The following is a 27,206-nucleotide window of genomic DNA, read 5'->3' as shown; positions in this document are numbered from 1 at the left end:
AACTAGTTGAGTGCAAATAAACCTTTAAAGTTCAATACAAAATTAGCATTGGGCTAATGGTTTTCACACTAAACCTGAGGAAAAGCCCCAAAGACCCACAGCAGGTTCACAATCCCATGTCTACACCTTCCTGTGGACCTGCAGTGATTTGGGTTCGGTACATTAAAGGAAAAATGCACATGTAACTGCAAGTTCAGTCCAATGGATTTCATTTTCTACTTACCTGCAAGATCTTTTTATTGTGGGATGCGCCACCAGTAGCCAAAATCCTTGTTCTGGGCACTGCAAGGCAACACGACATACAGATCAGATTGAAAGTGCACATTGTCAAGTTTTGCACTACTGAACCAAGCAATGAGAACAAGGAGGTGGGTTTCAGATGGTCTGGGTTCCCTCTGTATCTCTAATTTACCTTCTGTAAAAAAAGGAGATAAGACTAATTACCCACCTTTCCAAGGCACATTAGAGCACTTCCTCAGAAGAAGTAACAGAAATATTGCAGATCTATTATTATTATGGCACTATCAAAGTCAGGGGGATTTGCAAGAGAGATATACAATAAGAAAGGCAGAGTGTTATTATTCTACAGCTCTGATTTGAGGTCAGATTGGTTTGGCTCCTAGCTGTATATATACAAACTGACAGATAACCTTTAAAATCAGCAGTATCTTCCAAACTTATCTCCTTGTGGTGTTCACAGTCAGAGTTCACTGAAGCCTGGGCAATCCCTATATGCTTGAATGACAAGGAAGTGTGCAAAAGGTAATTAGAGATGGTCTAAATCACTTTAATAAAATAAAAAGATATCTGAATCTTCATCCAAGCAAACCCACAGCTTTGGGGGTGTTAAAAAAATTATCCTGCACTCTTTAGCCTTTAAAGAAACCCACCCTTTTTGTCACACACCTGAATATCTACCCTGTGTCTCTTATTTGTGTGCATGCTCCTCTGGAGCACAGCATGCAACAAGCCATACGTCTACCCATAACCACAATTCAGTAAGTAAGGCATTAGGAATGTGAGTAGTCCAAACGATCTCGTTGAAATTCTTTAAAGGCTTAAAACAAAATAAATGCATAAATACTTTGATATTGCATATTAATAAAATCTAGACACTTAATTACCCTGATTTATGACATTAATAAGTGATACCATCATGCGTACCCTCCCAAAAGGGGAATTTTATTGTGGTTATTGTTTTGTTATTTTAACCTCCTTCTTAATAAAAGCTGAAGATAATTTATTTCTTACGAGGTAAAGTTGGTCAACTTACACTGATGCCCTAAATAACTTAGTCATTTATCCTTTCAAGTACCTTAGTGACAAAAGCCCTGAAGACAGAATTAGAAACAAAGAGAAGATGCAGCTCACCATGACACCTCTAGATCCACAGCTGGGTGCTCAGGTGGAGTCTGAGATCCAGACAAAGCATTGCATGGGTGACCCTATTTTACTGATAAATTGAATTTTATTTTCCTCTTTGGAGGATATTCAGTGATGCACAATTGGGTTTTAAAAGCCATTAGAATCTCTGTCAATGTCAGTAAACAAATAAAACAAACAGCGGAGTGATTCCTCGGGGAAAACAAGTTTCAATTATACCAACAAAGAGTGACAGATCCCTGCCAAGATTATCACAACAACATAACAGCACAGAAAACAGTGAAAAATAACTAGTAAGTCTCTGTGCCTGGAAACCAAACTGGACTCCAAAGGATTTGCCTAATAGTTGCAATTTCAGTCTTGCTAAACCTTGTCGTGAATATAAATTCTTGCAGAGCTACCATATACAACATCAGAACACAACTTTTCAGGGACAGCCAGCAAGACAGATTGAGAAACAAATAAACATGTTTGCTACGCTTTGCAGCAGCTAAAACCAAAGGATAACACACGGTTGCTCTGCGCTGCCTCTGGAAAGGGGCCTAATAAACTGCTGGGCTACCACCATCAGGAACGAATGGTGGACAATATAAAAGTGGTAAAGCCAAGCAGCAACCACCTCTGTGGAAAATGCAAACACATCTTAGCTCAACTGCTTCTCACACTTCCACCTGCATGCCAGCTCTCTGCCTGAGGGCTTGTGTGAACAATTTTCCAAGTGTTTTGGGGCTCTGTCAGTGTAATTTGCTGTCTGCTCTCACTGCACCATAGCCAACTGGACAGGTAGGGCTAGTATGTGCCTCTCGCTGGTTCCAATGCCCCTGGAACAGAAAACATGCTTGCATCAAAACTGGAGGACTGGACAGGAGACTTACTGCTTGCAAGGTCAGAAGATTTGGGCTTTGGTTACCCTATCAATTTATAGAGTCACAGAATCATTTTGGTTGGAAAGGACCTTTAAGATCACCAAGTCGAATCATTAACCTCAAACTGCCAAGTCCACCTCTAAACCATGTCCCTAAGAACCTCATCTAAATGCCTTTTAAACCCCTCCAGGGATGGTGACTCCACCACTGCCCTGGGCAGCCTGTTCCAATGCCCAACAACACTTTCCATTACGAATTTTTTCCTAATATCCAATCTGAACCTCCGCTTGAGACCATTTCCTCTTGTCCTATCACTTGTTCCTTGGGAGAAGAGACCAACCCCCTCCATGCTCCAAGCTCCTTTCAGACAGTTCAGAGATCAGAAGGTCTCCCCTCAGCTCCTGTTCTCCAGCTGAACCCCCAGGTCCCTCAGCCGCTCCCATCACACTTGTGATTCAGATCCTTCACCAGCTTCGTTCCCTTCTCTCAACTCACTCCAGCACCTCAAGCGCTTTCTTGGTGTGAAATGCCCAAAACTGACCCCAGGATTTGAGGTGCAGCTCAGAGCACTTCTGTTCACATTACTGTAAGAAAAGTAGGGCTGAATTTACTGTGCATTAGCTATTCTATGGAAATCACTCATGAGTATGCATTCACCCTATTATTAGTTGAGTTAGATATCTACAAAGAGGGGAAACAGACCTTAAGCCTGAAAGTGTTTGACACCCTGATTACCTGCACACCCGCCTTAATCCAGACTAATTCTTCTGTAGCAAAATACTAAGAATTACTTTGGTATACAGCTAACCTACTTGATAGAAGAAGCTAACTTAATTTACACTGTGAAGTTGCTTGCGTGGGTTGGACAACTCAAGTTCTAAATGGATCAGCTTGTGAGTACAACAGCATGTACACAGATTAAAAAAACAAAAAGTAAAACCTAGGATAAAGCTACTCCTTCACTTGGAATAATTAGGAAGGTTCGCTCCACCAAAACACATCCCAGTAGGTAACAGTCTGGTGAACTTCAGCCATCGCTGTCTGACAGCTGGGTCTGACCCTCCGTACTGGTGGGACTGGTCCATCCAGACCAGGTGGAAGAGCGATCCCAGGTGAACTCAAGTGCGCCGTGTTTCCCGACACAGATCTGCAGACAACGGCTCCCCTGGCTGAGTTTGAGCCACTTCTTACAGATGAGGAGTCGGTCCCAAAAGAACTTACTTGAATTCGCTGAATTTTGGATTTAGCTCTAATTTCGACCTCTCACCATAGAGTGAGGAAAATGCACTGACCACTGATTTCAGGGATTGTCTTTTTAATGCCAATATTGTGTGCTTTACTGAACGGTGGACATTTGCTCTGAGATGCGTAATTGGATACATCTTATAAATAAATAAAGCAAGCCCATCATTTATGTATACAGAGGCATTAACAAAGACATCGTTCATCCATCACTAGTGGTGTTCTCAGCCAGCTGTGTTTGAATTTGTCAGGAGCTGCCGTCTATCCCCTACGGCAGTGCACAGAAAGAATTTAAATACAGTGCTACTAAAAAGAAAAAAATCCTGTAGCAAACATATTTCATGAATTCAACTCTTCGACAGTTGAATCAGGTTTAAACATCTTTTAATTAAAAGCTGCCTGCATAGTACCTAACCAACCAGTTTATTTCCTTCCTATTTAAAAATTAATGATTTTTAAAGAGCTGATAGAGAATTTTAACCCTGTCTAGGAAATGTTTGCAGCTGCACGTGCTGTGGTGTCACCCTGCAACGTGCACATCTGCAGATCTATTACCTGCTGTGGAACGTGGTGACTGATCTCATTAAATTCAGTTAAAATAATAATTCCCACTGGACAGGAGGAGAGGGGAAGACCCAAGTAAAGAAGTTCACTGATGTGTGAAGACTGAGCATAAGGCACCTTCCCACACAAGACTGAGAAGCCAGCCCACTCCATGGGTGTTACTACTCACACGACAACCCCCATTCTGCCTTTCACACAGATCCAGCAAGAACTGAATCATGGTAAAGTTCATTTCCTGGCTCTTGTTTTCAGCCAAAATATTACTTTCCTTGAAAGGCACATAGGGGAAAAAGAAATAAATCTGTCACCGAGGAGAGAAATTACTGTTATTTGTGTTCAGTTGTTGTGAGTGGTCTCAAAAATACTGAAGTTCTGCATCACTGTGTATTTACAAACACAGAACCTGCCCAGAAAAGCAAACAGTTTGAGCAGAGTAAGACAAAAAGTGGTGGGAAGAACAATGATTTTAGTCCGGACTCAAAAAGCGTTGCCCAAGGGGATTCGGCAAGTGAGACAGTGGAACCAGTAACCGGGGCGAGTCTCTCCCGAGCCGCCCAACACCCCCTCCATGCTCTTGGCACAGAACCACAGCTATTAAGAAAAATAATCACATAAGCAAACTCATCAATCAGAATGTTAGCACTGATAATTAGCACCAAAAGTCTGCTGCCACATCATTTGTGCAAGGAGACTGGAGGGACCCCCCAGAAGCGGGGTCAGATCATTCTGCTAACGGGTCCGGACGCCAAAAATCGATGGGATGACTCCTGACCTCGGGGCTTTTGGATCTGGCGATATTTCAGCTGGACGGTGACAATGTGCCTCTGTCAATCCAGAATTCTGCTGGCTCATGCACCGCAAAGTCCAAAAGCAGAATTTGACCTTCCATTTTGAGGCTGAAAACCCTTGAACTGTTTAATCGCAATTTCCAGTGCTACTACACGGCTTGTACCCCAAACTGCAGGCGCTCGCTGACTTTCAGAACTCCTAAAAGACGTTTCCAAGGCTTCATCCAAACAACTTCATAATGTCTTTCTCATCACAACTGAATCCATAAATAAAACAGAACAATAGAACATGCATTCAAAAAGCAGTTGATTATGCACATGAACCCACGCCAGCTATAAGCATGATTGCGAATAACTGCAATTTACAATTTGCAAGCAACAAGAAAAGTATCGGCCCCTCCTTTTTTCCTCTGATTAACTCCAAACACTATAATTTCAAAAAAAGTATTTTCCAGCTTTTTATTCAAGAAAAACAAAACAAGAATATGTGACTATTTTGTCCCATTTATAAAACAAATGTTCCAAAATCGTCCTCCTTGCATATCAACTCTTCCAAAATTCATGCTAATCTTTCTTATTCATGTAAAGACTGTGAAATTCAACTCCCGCTATGGTAAAAGGTTTCTCTTGTCTATACCCTTTAAAATATGAAAACGTACAAGGCACTGAGCGCCCTTTATGTGCCTGTGAGTTCTAGGACTGGGTCCAAAGGCACTTGCTTCTCTACCTCCTTGTGCTGCACCACTTCTAACATCTCCAAGTATTTCAGAGCACAGAAATAAAAGACTGCCACGAACCAGCCTTCAGCATATTAGAAACTATCTACCTGATCGAGGTAAAAGTAATGCAAACTGGAGCACACTCTGATTTTTTTAATTTTCCCTTTCTTTTTTTTAATTTAGACCATCACAACTGCCCGAGAGAATAAGTGACAAGCTTGAAGTCAACTATTCAAACAAATTCAGCCATTTTTTACCATTCTAAAAGCAATCCAGCTATTCATCAAAACTATTTTAAAGCTATTTTTTAGAAGTGTCTCTGACTTTCACTTTGAAGCATCAGCAAGAAAAGCAAACAGTATATGCCATATAGGTTGGCTGTTTCCTTAGAATCATTTTGTTTGGAAGAAACCTTACTTTTAAGCAAAGAAGTTTTCATCTTTCTTAACATGCTTTAATTTCACTGAGGATTTCAATTGCTCAAATGTACATCAGAAATTTTCCAGACATAGAATTTCTTCTTATTTATTAAATGCGGTGCCTGGGGAAGAAAAACAACTTTTAAGGATAGAACTGATCGTCAGCCTCTGAGGCTACAGCTCCTATCGTACCAGCTGTAATTCAACAGGGGAAAAAAGCCTCGATTTTCTCAGGAGCAATGACAAATATGGGTAATATTCTCAACATTTATGCTACTTAGATAGATAAAGTCTCTACAATGATGCAGGGGGGAACTGCATGATGCTTCTTGATCACCCTGCTGCAAGGCAAGGATAATACCACTGAAATGGGGAGATGCGCACACACCTACGTAAAACAGGGTAGGAATAGTATCTGTAGTCAAGACTCATATGCTACCGATCGTCTGGGTCACCTTATGTTCTCAAGCAACTTCTAATAGCAGAAATTGTTCTTCATGAGGATGCCAAATTTGGCTTTCCTGAGACCGTGCTTCAAGAAAGGCAAAACTTTGTATTTCACAACCTGTTTAAAGACAGCAAATTACCCAACTCTGAAAATCCTCTTGGTCGAGCTCGCTTCAGATATGAATTTCAAGTGTAACATTGACACAAAGCTTTCAGAAAAAATAAACATTAAAAAAACACGTACAGAAATTCTCTCTTAACAGCACCTTAAATAACTGCAGATTACCCAAAAACACACAGAGCCTAAGATGTACCACAGGAAACAAAATCTACTCAACACACAGTCCCTTTGGGAATTCAAATTCATTGACTTCAGCGGAGTTATACAGCAAGGAAAACTTTGGTACGCGAACGTTAAAGACTTATTTGGGAACAAGCAGATCAATAGTCATAACATTGTTATAACATTGACACACTCACCACAAGACCTCTGAAATATTTGCACTTCTTGCAGAAATACCACTGAGCTGCAATTGCTTATGAATTTGCTGTGGTTTGGGTTTTTTTGGTTTGGTTTGGTTTTTATGAGACGCAGATTTCTATTTGACAGAGTATTTTGATGAAGCCTGGGATAAATTCCAATGGTAATGTATAAAAAAGAAAATCCACAACTCAGCACTAGAGTTTACAGCAAGAGGGGGAGAAATGCAGCAGATTCAGACCAAAAGTTTTGTACATATAGGGTGAATATTTTGGAAGACTATATCTGTGAAAGGAGATGAAAGACAAATTAGAAGGACCACCGAACAATTGTTTGGCCAAGACGGAAAATTTATTTGGGGAAAAGTCCTTTCCTGAAGACATTATTGCTAGAAGTAATTTAATAAACCCTCGTTGTCTCCAACTTCTGTAAATTCTTGGTTCTGAATTAATTCCTTAAAAAAAAAGAAAGTAATACAATTAATGAGTTAGTAAACTAAAATGGGTTCACATACCAACGGAACTGGCTTACATCTTATTTTTTGGCCACTCCAAGTTTTCCTCTTTTGCTATCCAAAGTCTGGATATGGTAAGAACTGTGAAACTTAAAAATAGTATGTATTGGGGAAAAATACTAATCACCATGGAAACTATTCAGCAATTGTCCAAACATCCATCAAATAGCTGGGGCTCCAGTTAAAGGCTTAATATAACAAAGCACAACCTGCTTTGATTTACTCCACACTTGCACAGTTATTCATAGGCTCTTGGCAACACTTTTACCTTCACCTTCCACTTTGGAATTCCCACCATTCAGCAAATAAACGTGAAATCTGGAACCAACGTGACAAATTAACTGACTCTCAAATGAATGTTCTGAAGTTGGTGGTAACAGTCTGAAAACAAGATCTAGAGGGGAACCAAACTGGGTTTTAAATTCTGGCCATCACACCCAGCTATTTAATACCCTACCGAAAGCTCAAAAAATGTGGAAGGTCAGAGTGGACACAGAATCTCAGCTGAAGGACTCAAAGTGACAAAGCATTTACTGTATCTACCGGCCATTTTCATGCTTAACGACCTATAAAGTTAAATATTTGCACTTTTCCCATAATTTAGGTTTTTATTATTTAAACTTCTAGTCACTTGATCTTTGCGGCTTTCACCTTCCAGTTAAAACATTACTATAGAACTGGGTTTCCCCTGCACTTCTTGGCACTTACAGACCACAGCTAAATTGCACCTTGTCTTTCTTTTTGATAAGCTATGGATATTAAGTTCTGCTACTCATTAAAAGGCATCATTTCAAGACCACAAACCACCGATGCTCAATGCTGCTGGTATACTACAAGTACCTAGCAGAAACATCTTCACCACTGAAACCACTATAAAAAAGAGCAAGAGTCGGTAAGAGAATTAAAAATGTCTGTCCCAGGCGTATTTGACAGTGCATGATGTCAGTTTGCCTACCCCAATATTTAGTAGGAAAATGTCAACTTATAGAAACTGGCGTTCAGGAGGGCTCTGCACTGAGCTACACACCAACACCTTTGGGATGCCTGGAGATGCAAACTCAACTTCTGTTGCTCAGTTCCCAGGACTGGAGGTGAAACATTCACCCAAAGTCAGGAGCATGTGAGATGTTCCCCGAAATTTTGTTGTTTTTTAAAAAAGGTCACTGCTATGTTAGATGTTGTCTGCTAACTAAAACCAACATTTTTTAAAATGTGCTCTGTTGCATTGCAGCCCAGCTCAGTATTTCCTCCCAATATTCTGACACATGAGAAATTCGTGCTTGAAACTCGGCAAAATAAACACCCTTCCATGCCTACCACAACTCCGATGTGTATAATTACCACATGTGGCTTGACAGATCACACCATCAGTAAATAATGCTTGCTACTGAGTTACTTAGAAACACAAAAAACAGCCTTGTTTCATTCTTAAAAACTTTTTGTCCTCGTACACAGCAATATTCAGCCTTGCAAATCTTCTATGGGAAACAGAAAATTACACTGGCGAATCAACATATGGCACCGTCCATCAAAGGTTAAAATGAGAGAAGCAAGGAAGGAGATAAATGAGCCGCCCAAGGTCGCACAAAATCAGTAGAACAACCAAGAATAGAACAAAGGCCTCTTCATTACTTAGATCACAAATGCATTCGATTCTGTATTAGTTAATCTACAGTCTGTGCATCAGTAGCAAGATATGTTCACAGGAGAAAATATAATAATAATAACCAGCTGCAAGTTCAGCATTACCTAAAGCCACAGGATATCATTAAAAGGCACAGTGTGCCATGACCCGATCTTAAATATCACTTGAGTGAAAAGAGGAAAGAACATCCTAACAGGTACTTTGATTTTAGAGAAACCCAAATCACCACAAACTTGGGGAAAAATCAGTTTGGGACCTAGATTTGTAAACCAGATCTCCACCAGATCTCAGGATTATTCTGCTTCCCTCAGCACCCGTCTTTGCATCTTATCAGCGCCATTAACAAAGGCCTCTAGAAACGCAACGCAAGAGAGTCGAGGCCCAAGTATGATTTTATTTTTGCAAAGGAGAAGCCAGTTGAAAAACAGAAAAGAACTTACAAAACAAGGCAATTTGTATGTTTTCTTCACAAGATTTTTCAAAATAATTATTACATTCAGTATTTTGGCACCCACAAAAATTGCCGTTAGCTCTTCTTCTCCTAGTTCTGTGAGACTGTTTCAATGTTTGGTTTTGCTGAAGAACACTTCTTGCTTTTTCTTTTTAATACCTCCTACTCCTCTCTATAGAAATAACCTACCAGTTGTAAAGTAGTTGGCAAGAATGAAATTAATTGATAGGAAGAGTGTACCTGCTCCTAGAACACCAGGCTGAGGCAGCCAGAAAATGTGTTTATTTTGCTTGCTCAAAGAAATTCCATATGCCAAGAAGGGAAGCAAATAGATTGAGTAGGAAAGATGTGTTCCTTCTTCTCCCTAAAGACTACACAGAACTTACTGTAGCAGAAAAAAATCCCACACGAACCTTCTGTATGTGACTACAGCGGGTTATTTCATGCCTCTGAACCTCTCTTTCTGTACCCACATAGTACAGCACTGGGGACCATTTGTACCAGTTGAGGTTCCGAACACTCCTAAATTCTTCTGCTATTAATAAACCTCCTGCTTTCTGAGTGGATTATTTATAAATTAATTTTGTGACCTCTGGCAGGCTAGAACTAAACATAGAATACAGGGTTTTTTCCCCTTTCACTGAGAAATAAAGGCTAAAGAAAGATGAATAGAGAGAAGCAATTAATATTTCCCAATGATTGTCACACTGAATGGAAGAACTGCTACATTTCTCGGGGTTTCTGTGCAGGAAGGTTCCAGGTAACTATTCATTCACGGGGCTGGGTTCATGTAAATCGGATGCTGTTGCCAAGCAACTATAGGTGCTAAGGAATGAAATAGAGTCTGCAGAAACCTAATAGCCTGCAGAGAAAAAGAACTACAATCTGAGATTTATGGCATATATAAAAGGAAAAGAGTCACTCTCCCAAACACAAAGAACGCAGATACTTTATTATAAATGTCCTTAGCATAATTAAGGAATAAAACCCCTGCTCTGCCCAAAATCAAACAGGTAAATTCTTTTTTTCTTCCTTTTTTTAATGTTTTCTTCATTAAGCTTTCCAGAAATAGATCTTGAGAAACTAGCTACCAAGACAAAAGCTAAAATTTAATGCAAAGATCTTTCTTTTGCACGAGAAAAACGTTAACTATACAGACAGCACCGCAACTGCCAATCAGCTATCTACTTTACCTTCTTATGTTTTTATACCATGCTCATTAACATTGCATCTGATCATCAGAAAGTCTCTTTAAGCTTATTAAGATTTTAAAATATTTTTAGCAAGTTAATTAGAATACATTAACAGAGCTCATCTGTGTTCACCCATCATGCATATTTTATTCAGGCAAATTGCTTTTAAATGAAATATTAGGCCTAGGAAGGGAACACTGTTGGGTCCTGAACAATACAACCCCTTGGCACAAATATCCACTCCCGAACACTCTAATAACTCTGTGCCCCTGGAAAGTGAGGAAATTTCCTGATGGGAGAGCAATTTTTTTTAGTGCATACAGGCCTGGTGGATCAGCCTCCCATCTGAACCAGCCTTAGTTGCCATCATAGAATCATAGAGTGGCTTGGGTTGAAGGGACCTCCAAAGCTCATGCAGTGCCACCCCTGCCATGAGCAGGGACATCTTCACCAGCTCAGGTTGCTCAGAGCCCGGTCCAGCCTGGCCTGGGATGTCTCCAGGGATGGTTCATCCACCACCTCTCTGGGCAACCTGGGCCAGTGTTTCACCGCCCTCAGTGTCAAAAAATTCTTCCTCATGTCCAGCCTGAATCTCCTCTCCTTTAGTTTAAACCATCATCCCTTGTCCTATCGCAACAGGCCCTGCTAAAAAGTCTGTCCCCATCTTTCTTACAGGCCCCTACACAGCAAAGCCCAGCTAAGGAGAAAGAAAGAATGTCTTTGACCCCTCATACTGCACTTCAAAGGCTTTTACAAATTCATGTTTGTTCATTTTTTCTCCTGCTGACAGTCTCTGAAGATATATTTGATATTATGGCAGGAGCCCAATCAGAAGCTCTGGCGTGGTGTGACACAGGTTTCTAACAGGCAGAGGTACACATGGATTTGGCAGAACAGCAAGAAAAGCTCACAAAGAACAAGCTTGAAATACCCTTTGCTTTAGGCAGCATTATAAATCCTTCCCTTTAATGTGCATTAAATGTCACTAAATTCAAACACATAAAATTAAATAACAGTTTATGAGGAAAAGAGAGACAGCAAAAACTATCTTGGGGTACCTTTGCCATGCCATTTCCAGAATTTCACTCAAGTGAGATGAAGTCCCTCACTGGACACTGAAAAGTAACTATGATAATACTAGAATAAGACATTCCTCAAGCTCCTGCTATTCATTCACTCAATCCAGTCAAACATGACATCTTTCAAACTGTTCCTTTAGACTCCACACAGTCCAAACCCTTCCTATCTAAAAAATATGGAGAATCACACTAATATCATCAACAGTTCCCAAGCTAAGTGGTTACTTTCAGAGATCTGCATAAATAAAACGACGAACAAAGTTTTCCAACCTCATGCTTGATTCAGATTTTGCACTCTCACTGCATTTCAATTAACCCGCCACAGATTGCGGAGCTGACATATTTGATTCAGATAGTAAAGAAAACACTCTAAAAAACAACAGGTCTGAAGCTTTTGATGAGCGATCATACAATTCATATCAAAACACACATTCAAATCTCAGTCACCACACATTTCACGATCTGCATCATTAACACTGTCTGCTTTGAGGGATTTTGATAATCTCTTCTACAATCTCTAACAGTTCTTTATCTCTGAGGCACTGATGCCTTTTAACCAATAATGGTTATTTAGGTGTTCTTTGCTCTTGCAGCCTTCCTTGAGATGTTAATCTCTTTAGTTCTAGAGGCTGCTCTTTTATAAAAACGTTTTCTTCCACCAAAGAACCACCAAACTGGATGCATTTAATTTAGCATCTGGGTGAACACAGCAGCCACACTGGCACGGGGAAATTTTAATCACAGCTGGGTGATTCTACAGTGAGCTCTTCCAAAGGCCAAGATAAGAGAACCCTATCGATGGGTGGAGTCCCTTTCCTCTGAATAAATCACTATCGATTGCACTGAATCCAAATCTGCCCTGTCATAACCTGTTCCTTCCATTTCTACATTTATTAGTCAACCCAAACACCAAAAGCATAAGCTGCAGTCTGTGCTTTTTCACAGAATCACAGAATGTCAGGGATTGGAAGGGACCTCAAAAGCTCATCCAGTGCAATCCCCCCGCCGGAGCAGGAACACCCAGCTGAGGTTCCACAGGAAGGTGTCCAGGCGGGTTTGAATGTCTGCAGAGAAGGAGACTCCACAACCTCCCTGGGCAGCCTGGGCCAGGCTCTGGCACCCTCACCAGGAAGAAGTTTCTTCTCATATTTAAGTGGAACCTTTTGTGTTCCAGTTTGTACCCATTGCCCCTTGTCCTACCATTGGTTGTCACCGAGAACAGCCTGGCTCCATCCTCAAGCTTGACAGAGCAGAAGTCTTGATTTTTAAAGGAATTCACTGCCTTCGATGGCTGGAGCAGCGATTTCACCTCCTGCACCAGATCAGCCGGGATCTCCCCTCCGGCACTCGCTGCACACTGAGAAACGAGTCAAACAATCCCAACAGCCTGTTTGTTGGCATTTGAAAAACACAAACTGTCTTGGTTTATTTTGTAACATTTAAGCGGAGATATGTCCTATCCGCAGGAAAACACCCACCTAGAAATCAATACAAGTTTTCAGCAGCATCCAAATTGCAAAGAGTAGGGCTTGAATGAGCAATGAAGGCAAAACGACATTTTAATGTCATTTAGAGTGACCAAAGACACTGAAATACGTTTACAATTAAGAGTATTCACTAGCAAAAGGAGAGGGGGAAGAAAAGCGTGACTACCAGACAATAGTAAAATAAAATGCAATGTAGCAAAGCACGTCTTGTCACTGGCCTACGCTGGTGCACACTTGTTGTTCCTACAATGGCAACAGTGACTCCATTATCCAAACCAGCGCAACTTTAACAAATCCCTGTGATATCACCATTAGAGCTGCCTTTGTAGTACAGCTCAGGCTCACCTGTCTTGGGATTTTAATGAGAACCTGAAGTTCCCCAGCGCTTACAGAAACGTCCCTGTTCACCCAGCCACCCCCAGAGCAGCTTGGAGGGCGTTATCCACCCCTATCACCCAGTTACCTTCATTAAAAAGCTGCAAAACTCATGTTCATCCTCTCTCTCTTCACCTTCCCTCAAACTCACAGCACAGAGGACTCATGACTGGTTTGTAACTTCAAATTTTCTTTTGTAGAGGCCAAAACCTTCCACCACCCAAACCCCAGCCCCATCTAAGTATGGGATACCAATGAATAGCCACTAACCCTATCAATCAATTATTTTTTATTATTATTATTCCTTTTTAAAAGAGGTCGCTCATGTTTTCCATTGAAATGGCAAAAGAACAAGGTTTTCCAGCCTGGGTGTACCCTCTGGGTACCTGAGATGCGGCTCGCCACATGCACTAAAATCCAGCACATTCTCTGCGTCCCATTCACTACGTTATATTCAACCCTTGCATAAAACAGCAGTCAACAAAAATGCACAACATCTTTTCCCAATTCCTCGCAGTTAACACATTAAGTGGCAATAAAGGGTGCAATGACTTTCCAAGGGCATGTACCTGTTTAATTATTCAAAAGAAAATTGACTCAGGCACCATGGCATGAAACACTAAAATATGCAAACGAAGTAAATTATGGGGGAAAGCAACAAAAGAGGAAAAAAAAAGGGATCATGGTGAGAGGAACATATGGGGGCAGATTCTGATCTCTTTGTGTACTTCAGTATCTCTATATACTTGTGTATAACAAGAAAAGGTTTTGAAGTGACAGAGAAATTATTATTTACTCATTTCAGTACTCTAACTAGAGCCTTGAAACAATCTAACCATGCCTAGAATTTCCTAAGAGAGTGTTATTTTCACCTATACACATGAAGCAATTTCAGAAAAAGGAATGTTTACACCTTTCTAGGCAATCAAATCTTACTGCTGGGAAAACACTTACTTGTTTCAACAAATACTGTACAGAACAGAAGTAAAACGCAGGATCTGATCCATGAGCAAATCTGGTTTATTCTAAATTAAAGGCCTGAAATAACTCACTAAAATAATAAGAAGAGGTTAACAGAACAATATCATAACACCAATTCTAGTTATTTGTCCATAAAACATGAATGTTCCACTAAAACAAAGAGCATTTGATTTTAGCTTGGACCAAAGCAAATGTCTTTCCAATAAAGACATCCAGTGAATTGAATATCACTTGTAAGCAGGTGCTGCTCTGTTATATTTTCATCCAAACTGCTGAGAATAAGCTAGAAGAAAATGACAAAGTAAATTGAACAAGAAAGTGTCTGATCTTGATGAATAATTCAATGATGCAATGCAACAAATACTGATTTTTTGCCTGGTAAAGGCAGTTTACAACTGTCCTTTGCTTGGAAAAACGACCTTCTCGTTGTAATTATGCTTTTGTCTTTAGGCACTGGATGACAGTCTCAATAATACTCTTGATTCAAGTTCACAGATCTATTGTTGATCCATTCCTGCGATGTCATCTAACCTTTTCTTTAATAAGATAATCCAACTACTGAAGAATTTCAATATAATATTAGGCAACCTGGTCACTGACTGTTCTTTAACTATTTTTGTCACCTTTCTCGGATGTTAAAAAGCATGGGAGTATCTTTTAACAATGCCATCAGCCAGGAATACGGCAGCTCAGTGGACACTTGACAACTTCTTAGAGCAACAGGGAGAACCTGGATGCTCGGTATTTTATGATCCACATTCAGGATCATCTGAACTCCAACAAAAGCACGTTTTACCTACCTTTGTCTTCTGTATGATAAAAGGTGTTAGACTAGAACTAGAAAGCAGGATTTAGGGTTGTTGGATTGCATTTCTGCCCCACACTGTCGATGACTTCTTGCGTTACCTTGGGCAACCTTCCATCACCCTTAAGCATCAAGCTTCTACTTCTATAAACGAGTAGTATTAACACTAAACCTCATGGGAACACAGTAAAAAAATCCTCCACAAGGAGAAACGGAATAAACTCTCTTCCCCACAGCCAGGATGGACAGAACAAAGCCTGACAGTGTTGAGCTGTGACGTGCCACCGTTTGAATTGTTGTGAGAAAGGCTTTTTGATAGTCAAGATACCACGACACGGGAATAGGTTGACCATCACTCCCATTCCCCAAGGTACTGCCCAGCTGCATGTCCAACTACAGTGCAAAACACAGACAACCACCACTCTTCCCTTATAGAAAAATCACCGTGCAGCCAGGATCACCACAGGTCCAGAATAACCATGGCCATACAGTCTAATGAGAAGAGAACTGACCTGCGAAAGGGCTTAGCTAAATGCCAGTCCCTGATCCCAAAAGTACGTCTGTTGTTGCCAACAATTAAAAACACAAATAAGAATTCACCTGTCAGCTCTGTCATACCCACAATAACGACTGCATGGGAAGAACCCATCACTGAAGGGGGCTCAGCCTGATGATCTAATAACCAGATAAATCTCCCTGAGAGTAGTGGTAAAACACACTGTATTCAGGTCCTTCTGCAAGTGACACTTGGCATCTAAGTATTAAAAAAGGAATATTCTTCACTAGAAGATCATGACTGAGAAAGGCTCATTTTGCCTTCTCTCATTTATTCTTTGCTAATTGTGCTCTGTATCTCTTGATGCATAGCCTTGTTGTAACAAAAATATGCAGCAAATAACCCAGCCTACAGTAGAATACAAATCCAGCCAGAACACAAAACAAAAGATTAAGAAAAAAAATTCAACCTCTGTGTGGCAGAATGCAAACCCCCCTCTCTCCCCCTCCCTCCTTCGATATGGAAGGAGTAGACATCTCCCTCTCTCCCTTCTGTTTGAGGCTAACAGCTTCTTTTGTTTGGCCTCAGGAGCCCCCTGGCCAGGGCCTTTAAGAGAGAGAAGAAGGGAGTGCCGAGGTGCCAGGGAGCCGCTGGGCACCCGCGGCCAGTGTGAGGGTGCAGAGAAGCTTCTGGAATGCCTACAGTCAGATCTGATCAGGCTATAAAAAAGGGGACTCTCATCAAGACTCCGCCCATTGTCGCGGATCTCTTGGAGCACGAGCGAGATGCTGCCGCTGAGAGCCCCCCCGGGATGGAGACTCCGCTTGCCTTGCAGCCACATGCGTGAGCAAAACTTCTCCTCGCAGGATTGCGAGTGTATCTACTTTCCGTGCACATTTGCACGCGTACTTTTTGTGCTCAATATGAGCACGTGTAAAATTAATCCTCGCATAATCGCGGGTGTATTTTCCTCCCGTGCTTCCACATAAGCACATGTAATATTCCGTGCACATTTGCACGTGTATTTCTGTTCGCAGGATTGCGAGTGTATGACAAATTTACCCTCGCAGGATTGTAAGTGTACACTTTCGGTACTCAATACAAGTACGTGTATCCCTTTAAAATAATCCCACACTGTGTTCAGGCAAGTGTGTACTCTTCCCAGACTCAGGGGCAACTCCGGCATTGTTTCTGGTGATGCCACGTGTATGCACACTATGGACCTGCTGAATTATTAGTTGCTGCCCCTTAATAATTTTCCTCAACTGATATCCGAACCTGTATTCAAGTCACTTTTGGAGTGCTAAAACCCTGTTTCTCACCGGTTTAATAAAAGTTGTTTTGGACCCTGTTGTCCCTTAAACTAACCTCGGGGTGCCTCCGTGGCACTATGAAAACCTGTGATAGGCATAACCAGTAGGACTGGCCTAAATGCAAATAAGTACCCAGGCGCTCAGGTGCACATTTTCTGTCCCCTGCAATATATCAGCATCTCTTGCTTATGAGCACTTAGATTACATTTGGCTACTTGGCAGCACTTAACACCTAACAATCTAATAGAAATATTCTTTTTCTCTGTGCTAGACAAATCTACCCACCTTCAACCCCTGCTACCCATAAAACACACGATTTATTCACGTACCTTTACCCTGAGTATAATTAACCTTTCCAATGTACAAAAGCTTCTGTGCCTCTTAAATGAACACAGAGCTATTAATGAACAAAACACACTTTCCTGATCAAATGCTTAATACTATTTCTGGGAATGCAGAGTATAATAATACTACCCATACACTGTATGTAATACAACATATAGCTCATGCATCTTCTCCCAAAAGGTTTCTGTTTTCCAAGTATCGTTCTATTAGACTGATTTTTACACACCACAAGGATACTTTAGTCAGGTTACTGCAGATTTACACTGACAATCAGAAACTGAATGACACAATCATGGGAAAAAAAAGCCCATTTGTCCCAGTTTCAAAGTCAAAGGATGAATGCAAGAGGAAAACAAGATTAATTTGATTTTATTCCTTTCAAGGTTCAACTGCAAGGAACCTTAACATCACATACATGGACATAAGTTTTCAATGCATGGTCTGTGAACTCTTGGCAGCCCATAACATAAGAGAAGCAGGTTGGTTGTCAAGGAAACTTGAATTTACCACGTAGGAGGTCCAGTCCCATACTGAAAAATTTATGGAACCTACAAATTTTAAGTTTGAAAATCACAGACCACAAGGGAAGAAGGTGGCACGTGAGTGGTTTTCATCCTCCTTTCCCTAATTTCTTACAGGGATGACAGATAGGAATTGGACTGGAAGGCTTGAATTTGCCAGTGCTCCACATCAACTGTTCTGTACAGACACGTTACATCGTGGCAAATGCTGCCTTTAGTTCTGTATTTTTAGCTGTATTTTAAATGAAAAGAAGCACTGAATTCTGCAGTAACACAACTGTTGATCACACTCTGTTTGGTAACAGAAGTCCTGTCAGATATTTAGCCTTAGTTACCAAAAACTATCTTCAGGGAGTACAAACATTTCCCCTCTGGCATCCTGTCAGTCACAGCAAATCTGTAAATAAACTGTCAAACTCTATTCCAATCACTCCCGAATCTGCAAGGGAAAAAAGTAGTAAAATTGGTGCAGCTGGTTGTAGTCCCTGTAGAGCAGGGCTGATTTCACAGCTTTAATATGGTTCACTACTTCACAGCAAGTCTGATCTGATATACAGCATGCAGAAATGAGTGACACCTTTGCTAATCATTTTCTTAAACTTATCACATGTGGAGGTAATAATGGATGCAATGACTTTTCAAGGGCACAGACTGGTTAATTTTTCAAAAGCAAATCAACTCAAGTTCTGCAAAATTAAAAATCCACTAAGACACGCTGTCAAGCTATCTAAATTATGGAGGATCACACAAAAAGGCAAAAACAAAGCTCTGGTCATCAGAAAGACAGTGTTAGATCCTCTTCTTACATTGCCATATGCAAAGCAGGAATATAGCAGCTGCAAACAAGCCGAGGATCTAACTAGAGATGCTGACTTTAGCAAAGACTCATTCAATCAAGCGGGAAACCCTATGTACCATTACCTAGAACACAGTGGCACCCTTGTTCTATAATTCATAACTTACTAAGTAATTCTGAGACAGCTGGTCAAGAAATTTTCTGCAAGATATTTTTGTTGGACCTCAACAGCTAATCAAAGAGTCTTTCAGGGCCACAACAGAAAAGGAGTTACAGAAGAAAGATCAGAAAGAGAACAGACAAACGCTACCACCTCGCTGCCTATGGACTCACTCAGGATGTAAATCACCTAATTTAGAGCAAGCACAGAACCCAAACTGGGGTCTGCTTTATCCCACAAATTTTCCTTCACCATCAAGTTATACAAAGTCACACTGTCTCTCTGGACCAGTGAATATTTCATAAGAAGCAGAATAGCCCCAAGCAGAAGACAGACTGACTCTAAGCCCAATAGTAAAGACAGTGGCTTTATGTCAGATTCAGGTTCAAGACCCATTTCTGTTATCAGGCAGAAAAGGGATCTCCATCTTGGTCTCCAAAAGGAGATGCATCCTTCCTATTTGTTCACAAAAAAGCCCTGAAATGTGACTTTAATTATGAGACAGTTTGAAAGAAGAAACAAATACAGAGGTATTTGATTACACATCCTCACTCAGTCTTTCTTCTCAGGAAAGCAAACTTTTCATGGGAATAGCTGAATGCACCATAGGAAAGAACAGTAAGGTCAGTATGACTGCAATGAGTTAAGGTGAAAAAATAACATCATCCCCTTAATTAGGGTTGCCATATGTTCAGACTTCTGATTTCATGTCTTTTTTGAGCTCAAATCTTGACTGGCTGAAAAAAAAAAGAGGGGAATACAAAATGCATCAAGATTTACCATATGTGCCCTGGGCTCCTGTGTGCTACATGTGTCAGAGATCTGACATATCAGACACATCATGCTCACCAGGCAAAGGCTACATGGCCTGTCAGCTACTATTTCCTTCCACAAATTTCCAGAAGAAACAACAGAAGCCCTGCCCCACATCTACCCTTTTCCTACCACACAGAAATGCAAACCATATGCTACAAAAGTTTTCAGCAGAAGCAACAATTGCTGCTGTCCAGAATTGCATGTCCAACTGGTTTATTCTCCTCTATTTCTACACAAGCATCTCATCCAAGGGGCAAATAAACCACTGTGAACCTGAAAACTTCAGTGACCCTGGTCTAGACCCCTGTATTTGTTGGTGAACAGAGTCCTTGGCAGATCTTTCATCTGAGAATTAACCACAAAAAAGAAGTCTCTGGGTCTGAATCTCATTTCCCATTCAACGACTGAGTTAGTTTATAATCCCAGTCTAATAACAGGCAATTAATCCTCAGAACACTCTTAACAGATAGGAATTATCATCATCCTGCTTTCAGATGTGAGAAGAAGATACAGTGAAGATACTCATCTAGATGAACAAGGATTGAAGGCCAAGTCTCCCAAGTGTCAAAGCAACACCTAAATTGCACATTTGCATCATGACCTACAGCCAAGGCTTTGCTTTAAAATCAATGAGACATCAAAATCCAGCCTGTACACTTCTTTCCATCCAAAAAAAGCAACATTATTTCAATTTCCAATTAGAAAGAAAATGGTTTATTGGATTGTCCTTCCAGTATCAAAAGAAAAAATTACTTTGCATACAAAAGTTTCGGCCCTACAAAAGCCCACAGTGAAATACAACCCTGGCAGACAGCACAGCACAACACAACTCGTGACACGAAATGAACCCTAAGGTAACAGCTGACAAAAAGGGGACTTTAAGTAAAAATAATGCAATTATCCCAACGGGAGTTGCTCCAGGGCACCTGTGTTAGCACCCCTGCCAAAAAGTATTTTGAACCCTCTAATGGCTACAAATGATAGGAAAAGCTATGATGAGAGAAAGTCCGTAAGGCTACACCTGCAAAGTGTTTTTAAGAAAAATGCTTTAGATACAGAAACGGAAGCAATTAAAAACCCCAAAAAAATATGTGTACTGCTGTCTTTGTTTTCACCCAAGCTGAACTTCCCCTGCAATTGAATCGCTGGCTCCCAGGGCAGCCGGCTGGGATCCTGAGCCATGCACAGGAAAAGCTCGTCTGGGAAAGCAGCACAAACCTCAGGCTTGTTTGTTTGGAAACAAGCCCACACGAAAACACACCTACACACACATACAGAACAAGGTCTACAGCATGCGGCTGTAAACTAACTGGACCTGGTGATAAAGGACCAAAGTTCTCAATGTTGTCTTTACCTCAGTCTTTATTGCTAAGATTCGCTTTTGGGAATTACAGGCTGTGAGGAAAGTACGGAGCAGAGCAGACTGTTCCTCAATAGAACAGATCAGGCTGGGGAACACATATATATACCAAACATACGTAAATCCATGGGAACTCAAGGGATGCGCCCAGACGTGCTGAGGCAGTTGGCCAATATCACTGTGAGACCACGCTTGATTATCTTTGAAAGCTCATGGCAATCTGGGGGAGGCCCCCGACAACTGGAAGAAAGTAAATGTCATTCCTGTCTTCAACAACAGCAAGGAGTTGGATACCAGGAACTCCACGCCACTCAAGCTCACCTTGATCCTTGGAAAGATGGAGCAAAAACTCCTGGAAATCATTTCCAAACACATGAAGGATAGAAAGGTGACTGACATTAACAAGGATGGCCTTCTAAGATGAGACGACTGGTTTGGTGGATGAGGAGAAAGCAGTGGATGTTGTTCACCTCAGTTTCAGCAAGCCTTTTGACGCTGTATCCCACAGTACCTTCACTGATTAACTGATGAAGTACAAACTAGGTACGTGGACAGTGAGGTGGACCGAAAATTGGCTGAACTGCTGGACTCAAAGATCATGATCGTTGGTACAGCTGGAGGCCACTCACTAGTGGTGTACCCCAAGGGTCAATATTAGCCTGATACTTTTCAACATTAATGACCTAGATGATGGGACAGAGTATATCCTCAGCAAGTTTGCAGATGATACAAAACTGAGCGGAATGCTGATACACGAGAGGGTTGTGCTGCCATCAGCAGGACCTCAACAGGCAGGAGGAATAGACCAACAGAAACCTTATCAAGTTCAATAAATGGAAATGCAAAGTCCTGCACCTGGGGAGGAAACATCTCACACACCAGTAGAGGCTGAGGGTCAACTGGCTGGAGGCCATCAGCTGGAAAGCAGCTTAGCAGAAAAAGATCTGAGGATCCTGGTGTACACAGCAAGGTCAACATGATCCAGCTTTATGTCCTTGCAGAAAACACGGCCAGCAGCATCACGGGTTGCATTAAAAAGAACATTACTAGCAGGCTGAGGGAGCACTGCTCAGCACATGTGATCCACACCAGTAGTGCTGGGTCCATCTGTGGCAAGAGAGGACAAGAGAGACATGGACATACTAGAGTGAGTCCTGTGAAGGGCCATGAAGATGATAGAGGGACTGGAACACCTGGCACACAAGGACAGCCTGAGAGCTGGGACTGTTCAGCTTGGAGAAGAGAAGGCTCACAGGGTATCTTATCCATGTGCATAAATACTTGATGAGGGAGAATAAGACAACAAAGCCAGATTCTTCTCAGTGCTCTCCAGTGACAGAAGAAGAGGCAAAGGGCACAGACTGAAATACAAAAAAAGTCCTTTTAAACAAAAACTTCTTTTTTTTAACCATACAGGTGATCAAACACTGCAGCAGGTTTCCCAGAGAGGTTGTGGAACCTCCATCCTTGAAGATTTTTAAAACCAAACTGGACACAGTCCTGGGCCACCTTCTCCAGCTGGCCCCGCTCTGACCAGACAATCTTCAGAGGTCCTTGCCATCCTCATCTATACTGTGATTTTAACTACTCTTACTATAACTTACTACATGTAACTATAGACAGTGTAAAATACCCTGCATGACTACTTTGCAAAAATCAGCCTTAACTGAGATACCGATTTAGAAAGATCCATTTTTCACCATTATATGTTTCAGTCTGTACAGACAAAAATACTAAACCACACTCTACAGAAACCAAATACCTAGGGAGCAGGGAGTCAGAGCAAAACATAAAACTGGTCATATGCCTGTAATGTGATGTGCATCTTTAGCAGAGCTAATGAAGTCAGGACAAGATAAGCTCAAGATGACAAAATTACTCAAGAAAGCACCATTATGAAGGTAGTTTTTTTGACTAGTAAGTAATGACACTCTTGAGGACATGACAGGTATTTGTGCAGCAAAAGTCTGTGAATGCAGCCACCTCTCCATTTCATCAGAAAAAAACGTGGTACATCCCAGCATGCATAATACTATGGGGTTTTAGTGAGGAAAACGAGGGCAGAATATGTACAAAGGACATAACTAAATTAATTTTGAGTACCTCCTGATTTTCAAGTGGCTGGTATTTAACATCATGATAACTCCGGGGAGGAGAGTTGCCCATAACTTTATAATGAGGAAACAAAAGGAAGCACTTAGATACTGTGAAGAAACAGAGGGATGGACAGATATACTTGACATGCTCTCCAGAAGCCCTGCAGGCTTCAGCAGCAGCACTTGTAAGGTCTTTGAAGTGTAGCTGTTGCACAGCTTCTAAGTCCCTTCCTCTGGAGCGAGCAAGCTTGTGGTGTTATAAGCTACTTAAGCTCCTTAGTCTAGATCTAAGCAAACAGCTTGACGCACTTACAAGCTTCACTCCCTCTTATTCTGAAGATGTTAAGCTGCTTAGCTTACTGTCTTCAACTTTCAAATTCCTACAACCAAATCCTGCCTGTACACCATGCACCCGCCTTTATTAGTCCGAATCTCCCCTCTACAGAGGATTCTGAATGTCTTGTGCCAAGTCAATGATGGAACAAAATAATCTTTCATAGCACAGTCCTTCCAAAGTCATAGCCAGAGCCTATTGCTTTGGCAACACCACTCTGCATTTTCAGTAGCCACAGATTTACTGTAAACCAAACATTTTATCTATTCTAACAAATATTTTTCCGTCAATAATGTCTATTAAATATTTCTTATACGATTTTAAAAAAAAACCCTCCATATTGGTGTAACTCTCTTCTCACACATTGAGTTTTCACTATTAAATTTTGATTCAGTAGGAACTGCAGAAGCTTTTGGAAGAAAGGCTGCTTATACAGGAAAGACAGTTTTCATCTAAATCAAGCTGGTACCAGACTACTGGCATTTACAATTACTAATGTTACAGGAGAATCTTTAAACTAAGTGCAGTAAGGCTGGTACAAATGGACATGACACATTTTCTAGGGCTGAAATCATTAAAACTTTGTATCTATAAATAAAAGATAGCGCAGACATTAATAAAGCTGAACAAGAAACCATAAAGAAGAATTAATTCCATTTTAATCATAGCACAAAAAATAGGCTACTGAGCTAAGCATGAAAGTGCTACTGTACTGATACTAGAAATATAACATGTAAGATAGAAAACCTTAAAATGCCTGGTTTTGAATACTGACAAAAGCAGCTTACTGGTGAAAGGCAGACAATTGTTACATGTTGTAAAATAAAAGGACAAATTATATTGCAAAGATATAGGAAAACCACAGCAGTGAATGTTGTTAAACATTAATGAAAACCTGAAGTCAGAGCAGACAAACAAGTTAATTGTACCAACTCGTAACATAATCCATATGGTTTGGATGCCACATCAATATTGGCACTATACAACCAACCACTCACCCAGAATGACAACAATGACTAAAACACACACAAAGAGATCAGAGAGGCTGCCTGCACAGACAACGCAGGAACAATGAGATACTACAGTTATCCCTATGTGAGTTTGGGTAAATGTCATACATCTCTATATGAGCTACGATAAACATCACGCTCACAAATTGCTTTATGCTACGGCTTCTCAAGAACCATAGGAAAAAAAGCAGTAACTCCTGACCTGTCTTTTCTTAGGATGAAAATACATGGGATCAGAAAGTAACTACTTAAGAACCATTCTAACATTTACCATGAAATACTGAGTTGCAGTTTTTCAGCCTGAGGAAGAGAAGGCTCCAGGGAGACCTTATTGTGGCCTTTCTGTGCTTAAAAGGGGCCTGTAAGAAAGATGGGGACAGACTTTTTAGCAGGGCCTGTTGTGATAGGGAGAAGGGGTGATGGTTTAAAACTAGAAGCAGGTAGATTTAGACTAGCTATAAGGAAGACATTTTTTACACTGAGGGTGGTGAAACCCTGTCCCAGGTTGCCCAGAGAGGTGGTGGATGAACCATCCCTGGGGACATCCCAGGCCAGGCTGGATGGGGCTCTGAGCAACCTGAGCTGGTGAAGATGTCCCTGCTCATGGCAGGGGTGGCACTGGATGAGCTTTGGAGGTCCCTTCCAATCCAAGCTATTTTACGATGGAATAAAACCAGAGAAACATCATTATGCCACCTTTTAAATAAAAGGTTAATCTCTGGTTGAATACTCAGTGCAGTGCCAGTCCTACATCTCAAAAAGAACATCATAAAAATGGCACAATACAGAGAGGCACAAGAAGGCCGATCAAAGGTGTGGGACAGCTTCCAATGACACATGAGTAAGCCTTGATTACAGTTCTTCAGCCAAAAAAAGAGGCTAGGGAGAGGCCATTGGGACACAAGCAGCCAAGGAGACGACAAATACAGAACAACTATTCATCACTTCTCCTAGCACAAAACCTACAGAGCAGCAAATTAAATTCTCAGGTGACACAGTCAACACAAACAAAAAAATAGGGACTTCTCACACAATGCAGAGCTCAGCTGAAGTCCTCAGTGCTACAGGATACCAGGGGTGCCAAAAGCCTACCTGCTTTTAAAAAGCAATTAGAGAAGTTCATGGGAAAAAGACTGTCAACGATCGTTAAATAAAAAAGCCTCAGGCTCAGGAAGTTTCTAAACTGCAGCTTAGTGGAAGCTGGGGTGATACAATAGCTGTGCAAGCCTTGCGTGTGTGCTAGAGACCAGCCACTCTCAGGGGAAGACTCCGGCCTAGCTGGCCCTTAGGCCTGACTCAGGACAGCTGTTCTCACCTTCACCAACCGCAGCTAAACTATTTCAGCCTTAAACACTCTTGAAAGAACCTCCCCTTAATCCTCTGCAGCTTTTGAATGAAAGCCCACAAAATCAGGTCAAACCAGAGGTGGTCCAAAAGAATTCTCAGTGGGGAAAACACACCTTGCACATTTTTGCTTTCCCCACCACAAAATACATGAAATTATTTTACACCAACTGTTTAAAAAATTCACCATCAAGCCAACAAATAAGGCACCTTAAAATCTTGCAAACAGACATTTGATTGTACCAGCTCTAAATTTCCACATATAGCCATTTCCCCAGGGCAACGTGTTTGTTTTAAAAGTTATGAGAAGACGGAAGTCTCAAAAACTTAATTACATTTATCATAATTCTGGAGATTGCAACAATCTTGACCTTTTTTTTTCCCACATCCGAATGCAATTTGAAATTAAATTTCTCTGCTTAACAAGAGTCATCAAATGCCACATGTCATGTAAACTACACCTTGCTTGCTGAGAAAACATCTCTTTGCAGAACATTATTTAGGCATGTGTTTCCATTTCACTGACCTCACAGGTACATAAGCACTTTCTTGCATCAGGTATTTCTCATCCTGACAGCACCAAGAGACAACGGGAGCTGAAAGCCTGTACTTCAACCCTGAGACTCTCAGTCCATAATATCCTATGCAAAGGGTGGCTGGTCAAGATGCTGCTTTGCCTTTTTCCACTGTCATGAAGGGCACAGCACAGCACAGCTAAAAAGAGAAAGCGTTCTCTATTTGTCAGAAGTAATTAAACATGTCACTGACTTTCTGCAAAACTCAAGAGCCATCTGGGAAAAGAGCAGTATGTCTCCACATCCATCTGAGTGACAAGGTCAGAGCATCCCTCACTTCCTTGGTTGCATCTCCATCACTGACTCTGTTCATCATGCTGTAAATTAATCCGTAAAAATTTGGATAAAGTACCTACTGTAATTAGCTCTATCTGTCCAAATGAGACGGGGTGGCAGCTGAGGGATCCAATTGGCTCATGGCTGCAGAGTGACAGAACTAGGTCAATGTACCGACTTTATTCAGGAGAACAATATAAAATTAGCCTTGTCTTGTTACATTTCTGAGACAAGGTTTCAAGACCAGTTACCAAGAGCTCACCAACAAAATGCTTTATATTTATCTTCCTCCCTGTGAAAGTTGATTTTTTTTTAATATCCCATT

The 27,206-nt window shown here is 41.1% G+C and overlaps 1 protein-coding gene across 2 annotated transcripts in view; it reads right to left on the bottom strand.

Moving 5' to 3' along the window:
- The window catches only part of XYLB (xylulokinase), an 86,035-nt gene that overhangs the window by 15,112 nt on the left and 43,717 nt on the right, over positions 1–27,206 (bottom strand). Inside the window, exon 16 of one of the 2 annotated variants that reach the window (XM_065831072.2) lies at positions 224–282. In XM_065831072.2, coding sequence (XP_065687144.1) covers positions 224–282 — 59 coding nt within the window. Of the gene's footprint in view, positions 1–223; positions 283–498; positions 736–27,206 lie in introns of those variants that run through there. The other variant, XM_071805338.1, reaches the window with a different exon arrangement.

Source organism: Patagioenas fasciata, chromosome 2, assembly GCF_037038585.1.
Source record: "Patagioenas fasciata isolate bPatFas1 chromosome 2, bPatFas1.hap1, whole genome shotgun sequence".
In the NCBI taxonomy this organism is placed as follows: Eukaryota; Metazoa; Chordata; class Aves; order Columbiformes; family Columbidae; genus Patagioenas; species Patagioenas fasciata.
Note: the sequence above shows the minus strand (reverse complement) of the source record. Positions and strands in the feature narration are given on the sequence as shown.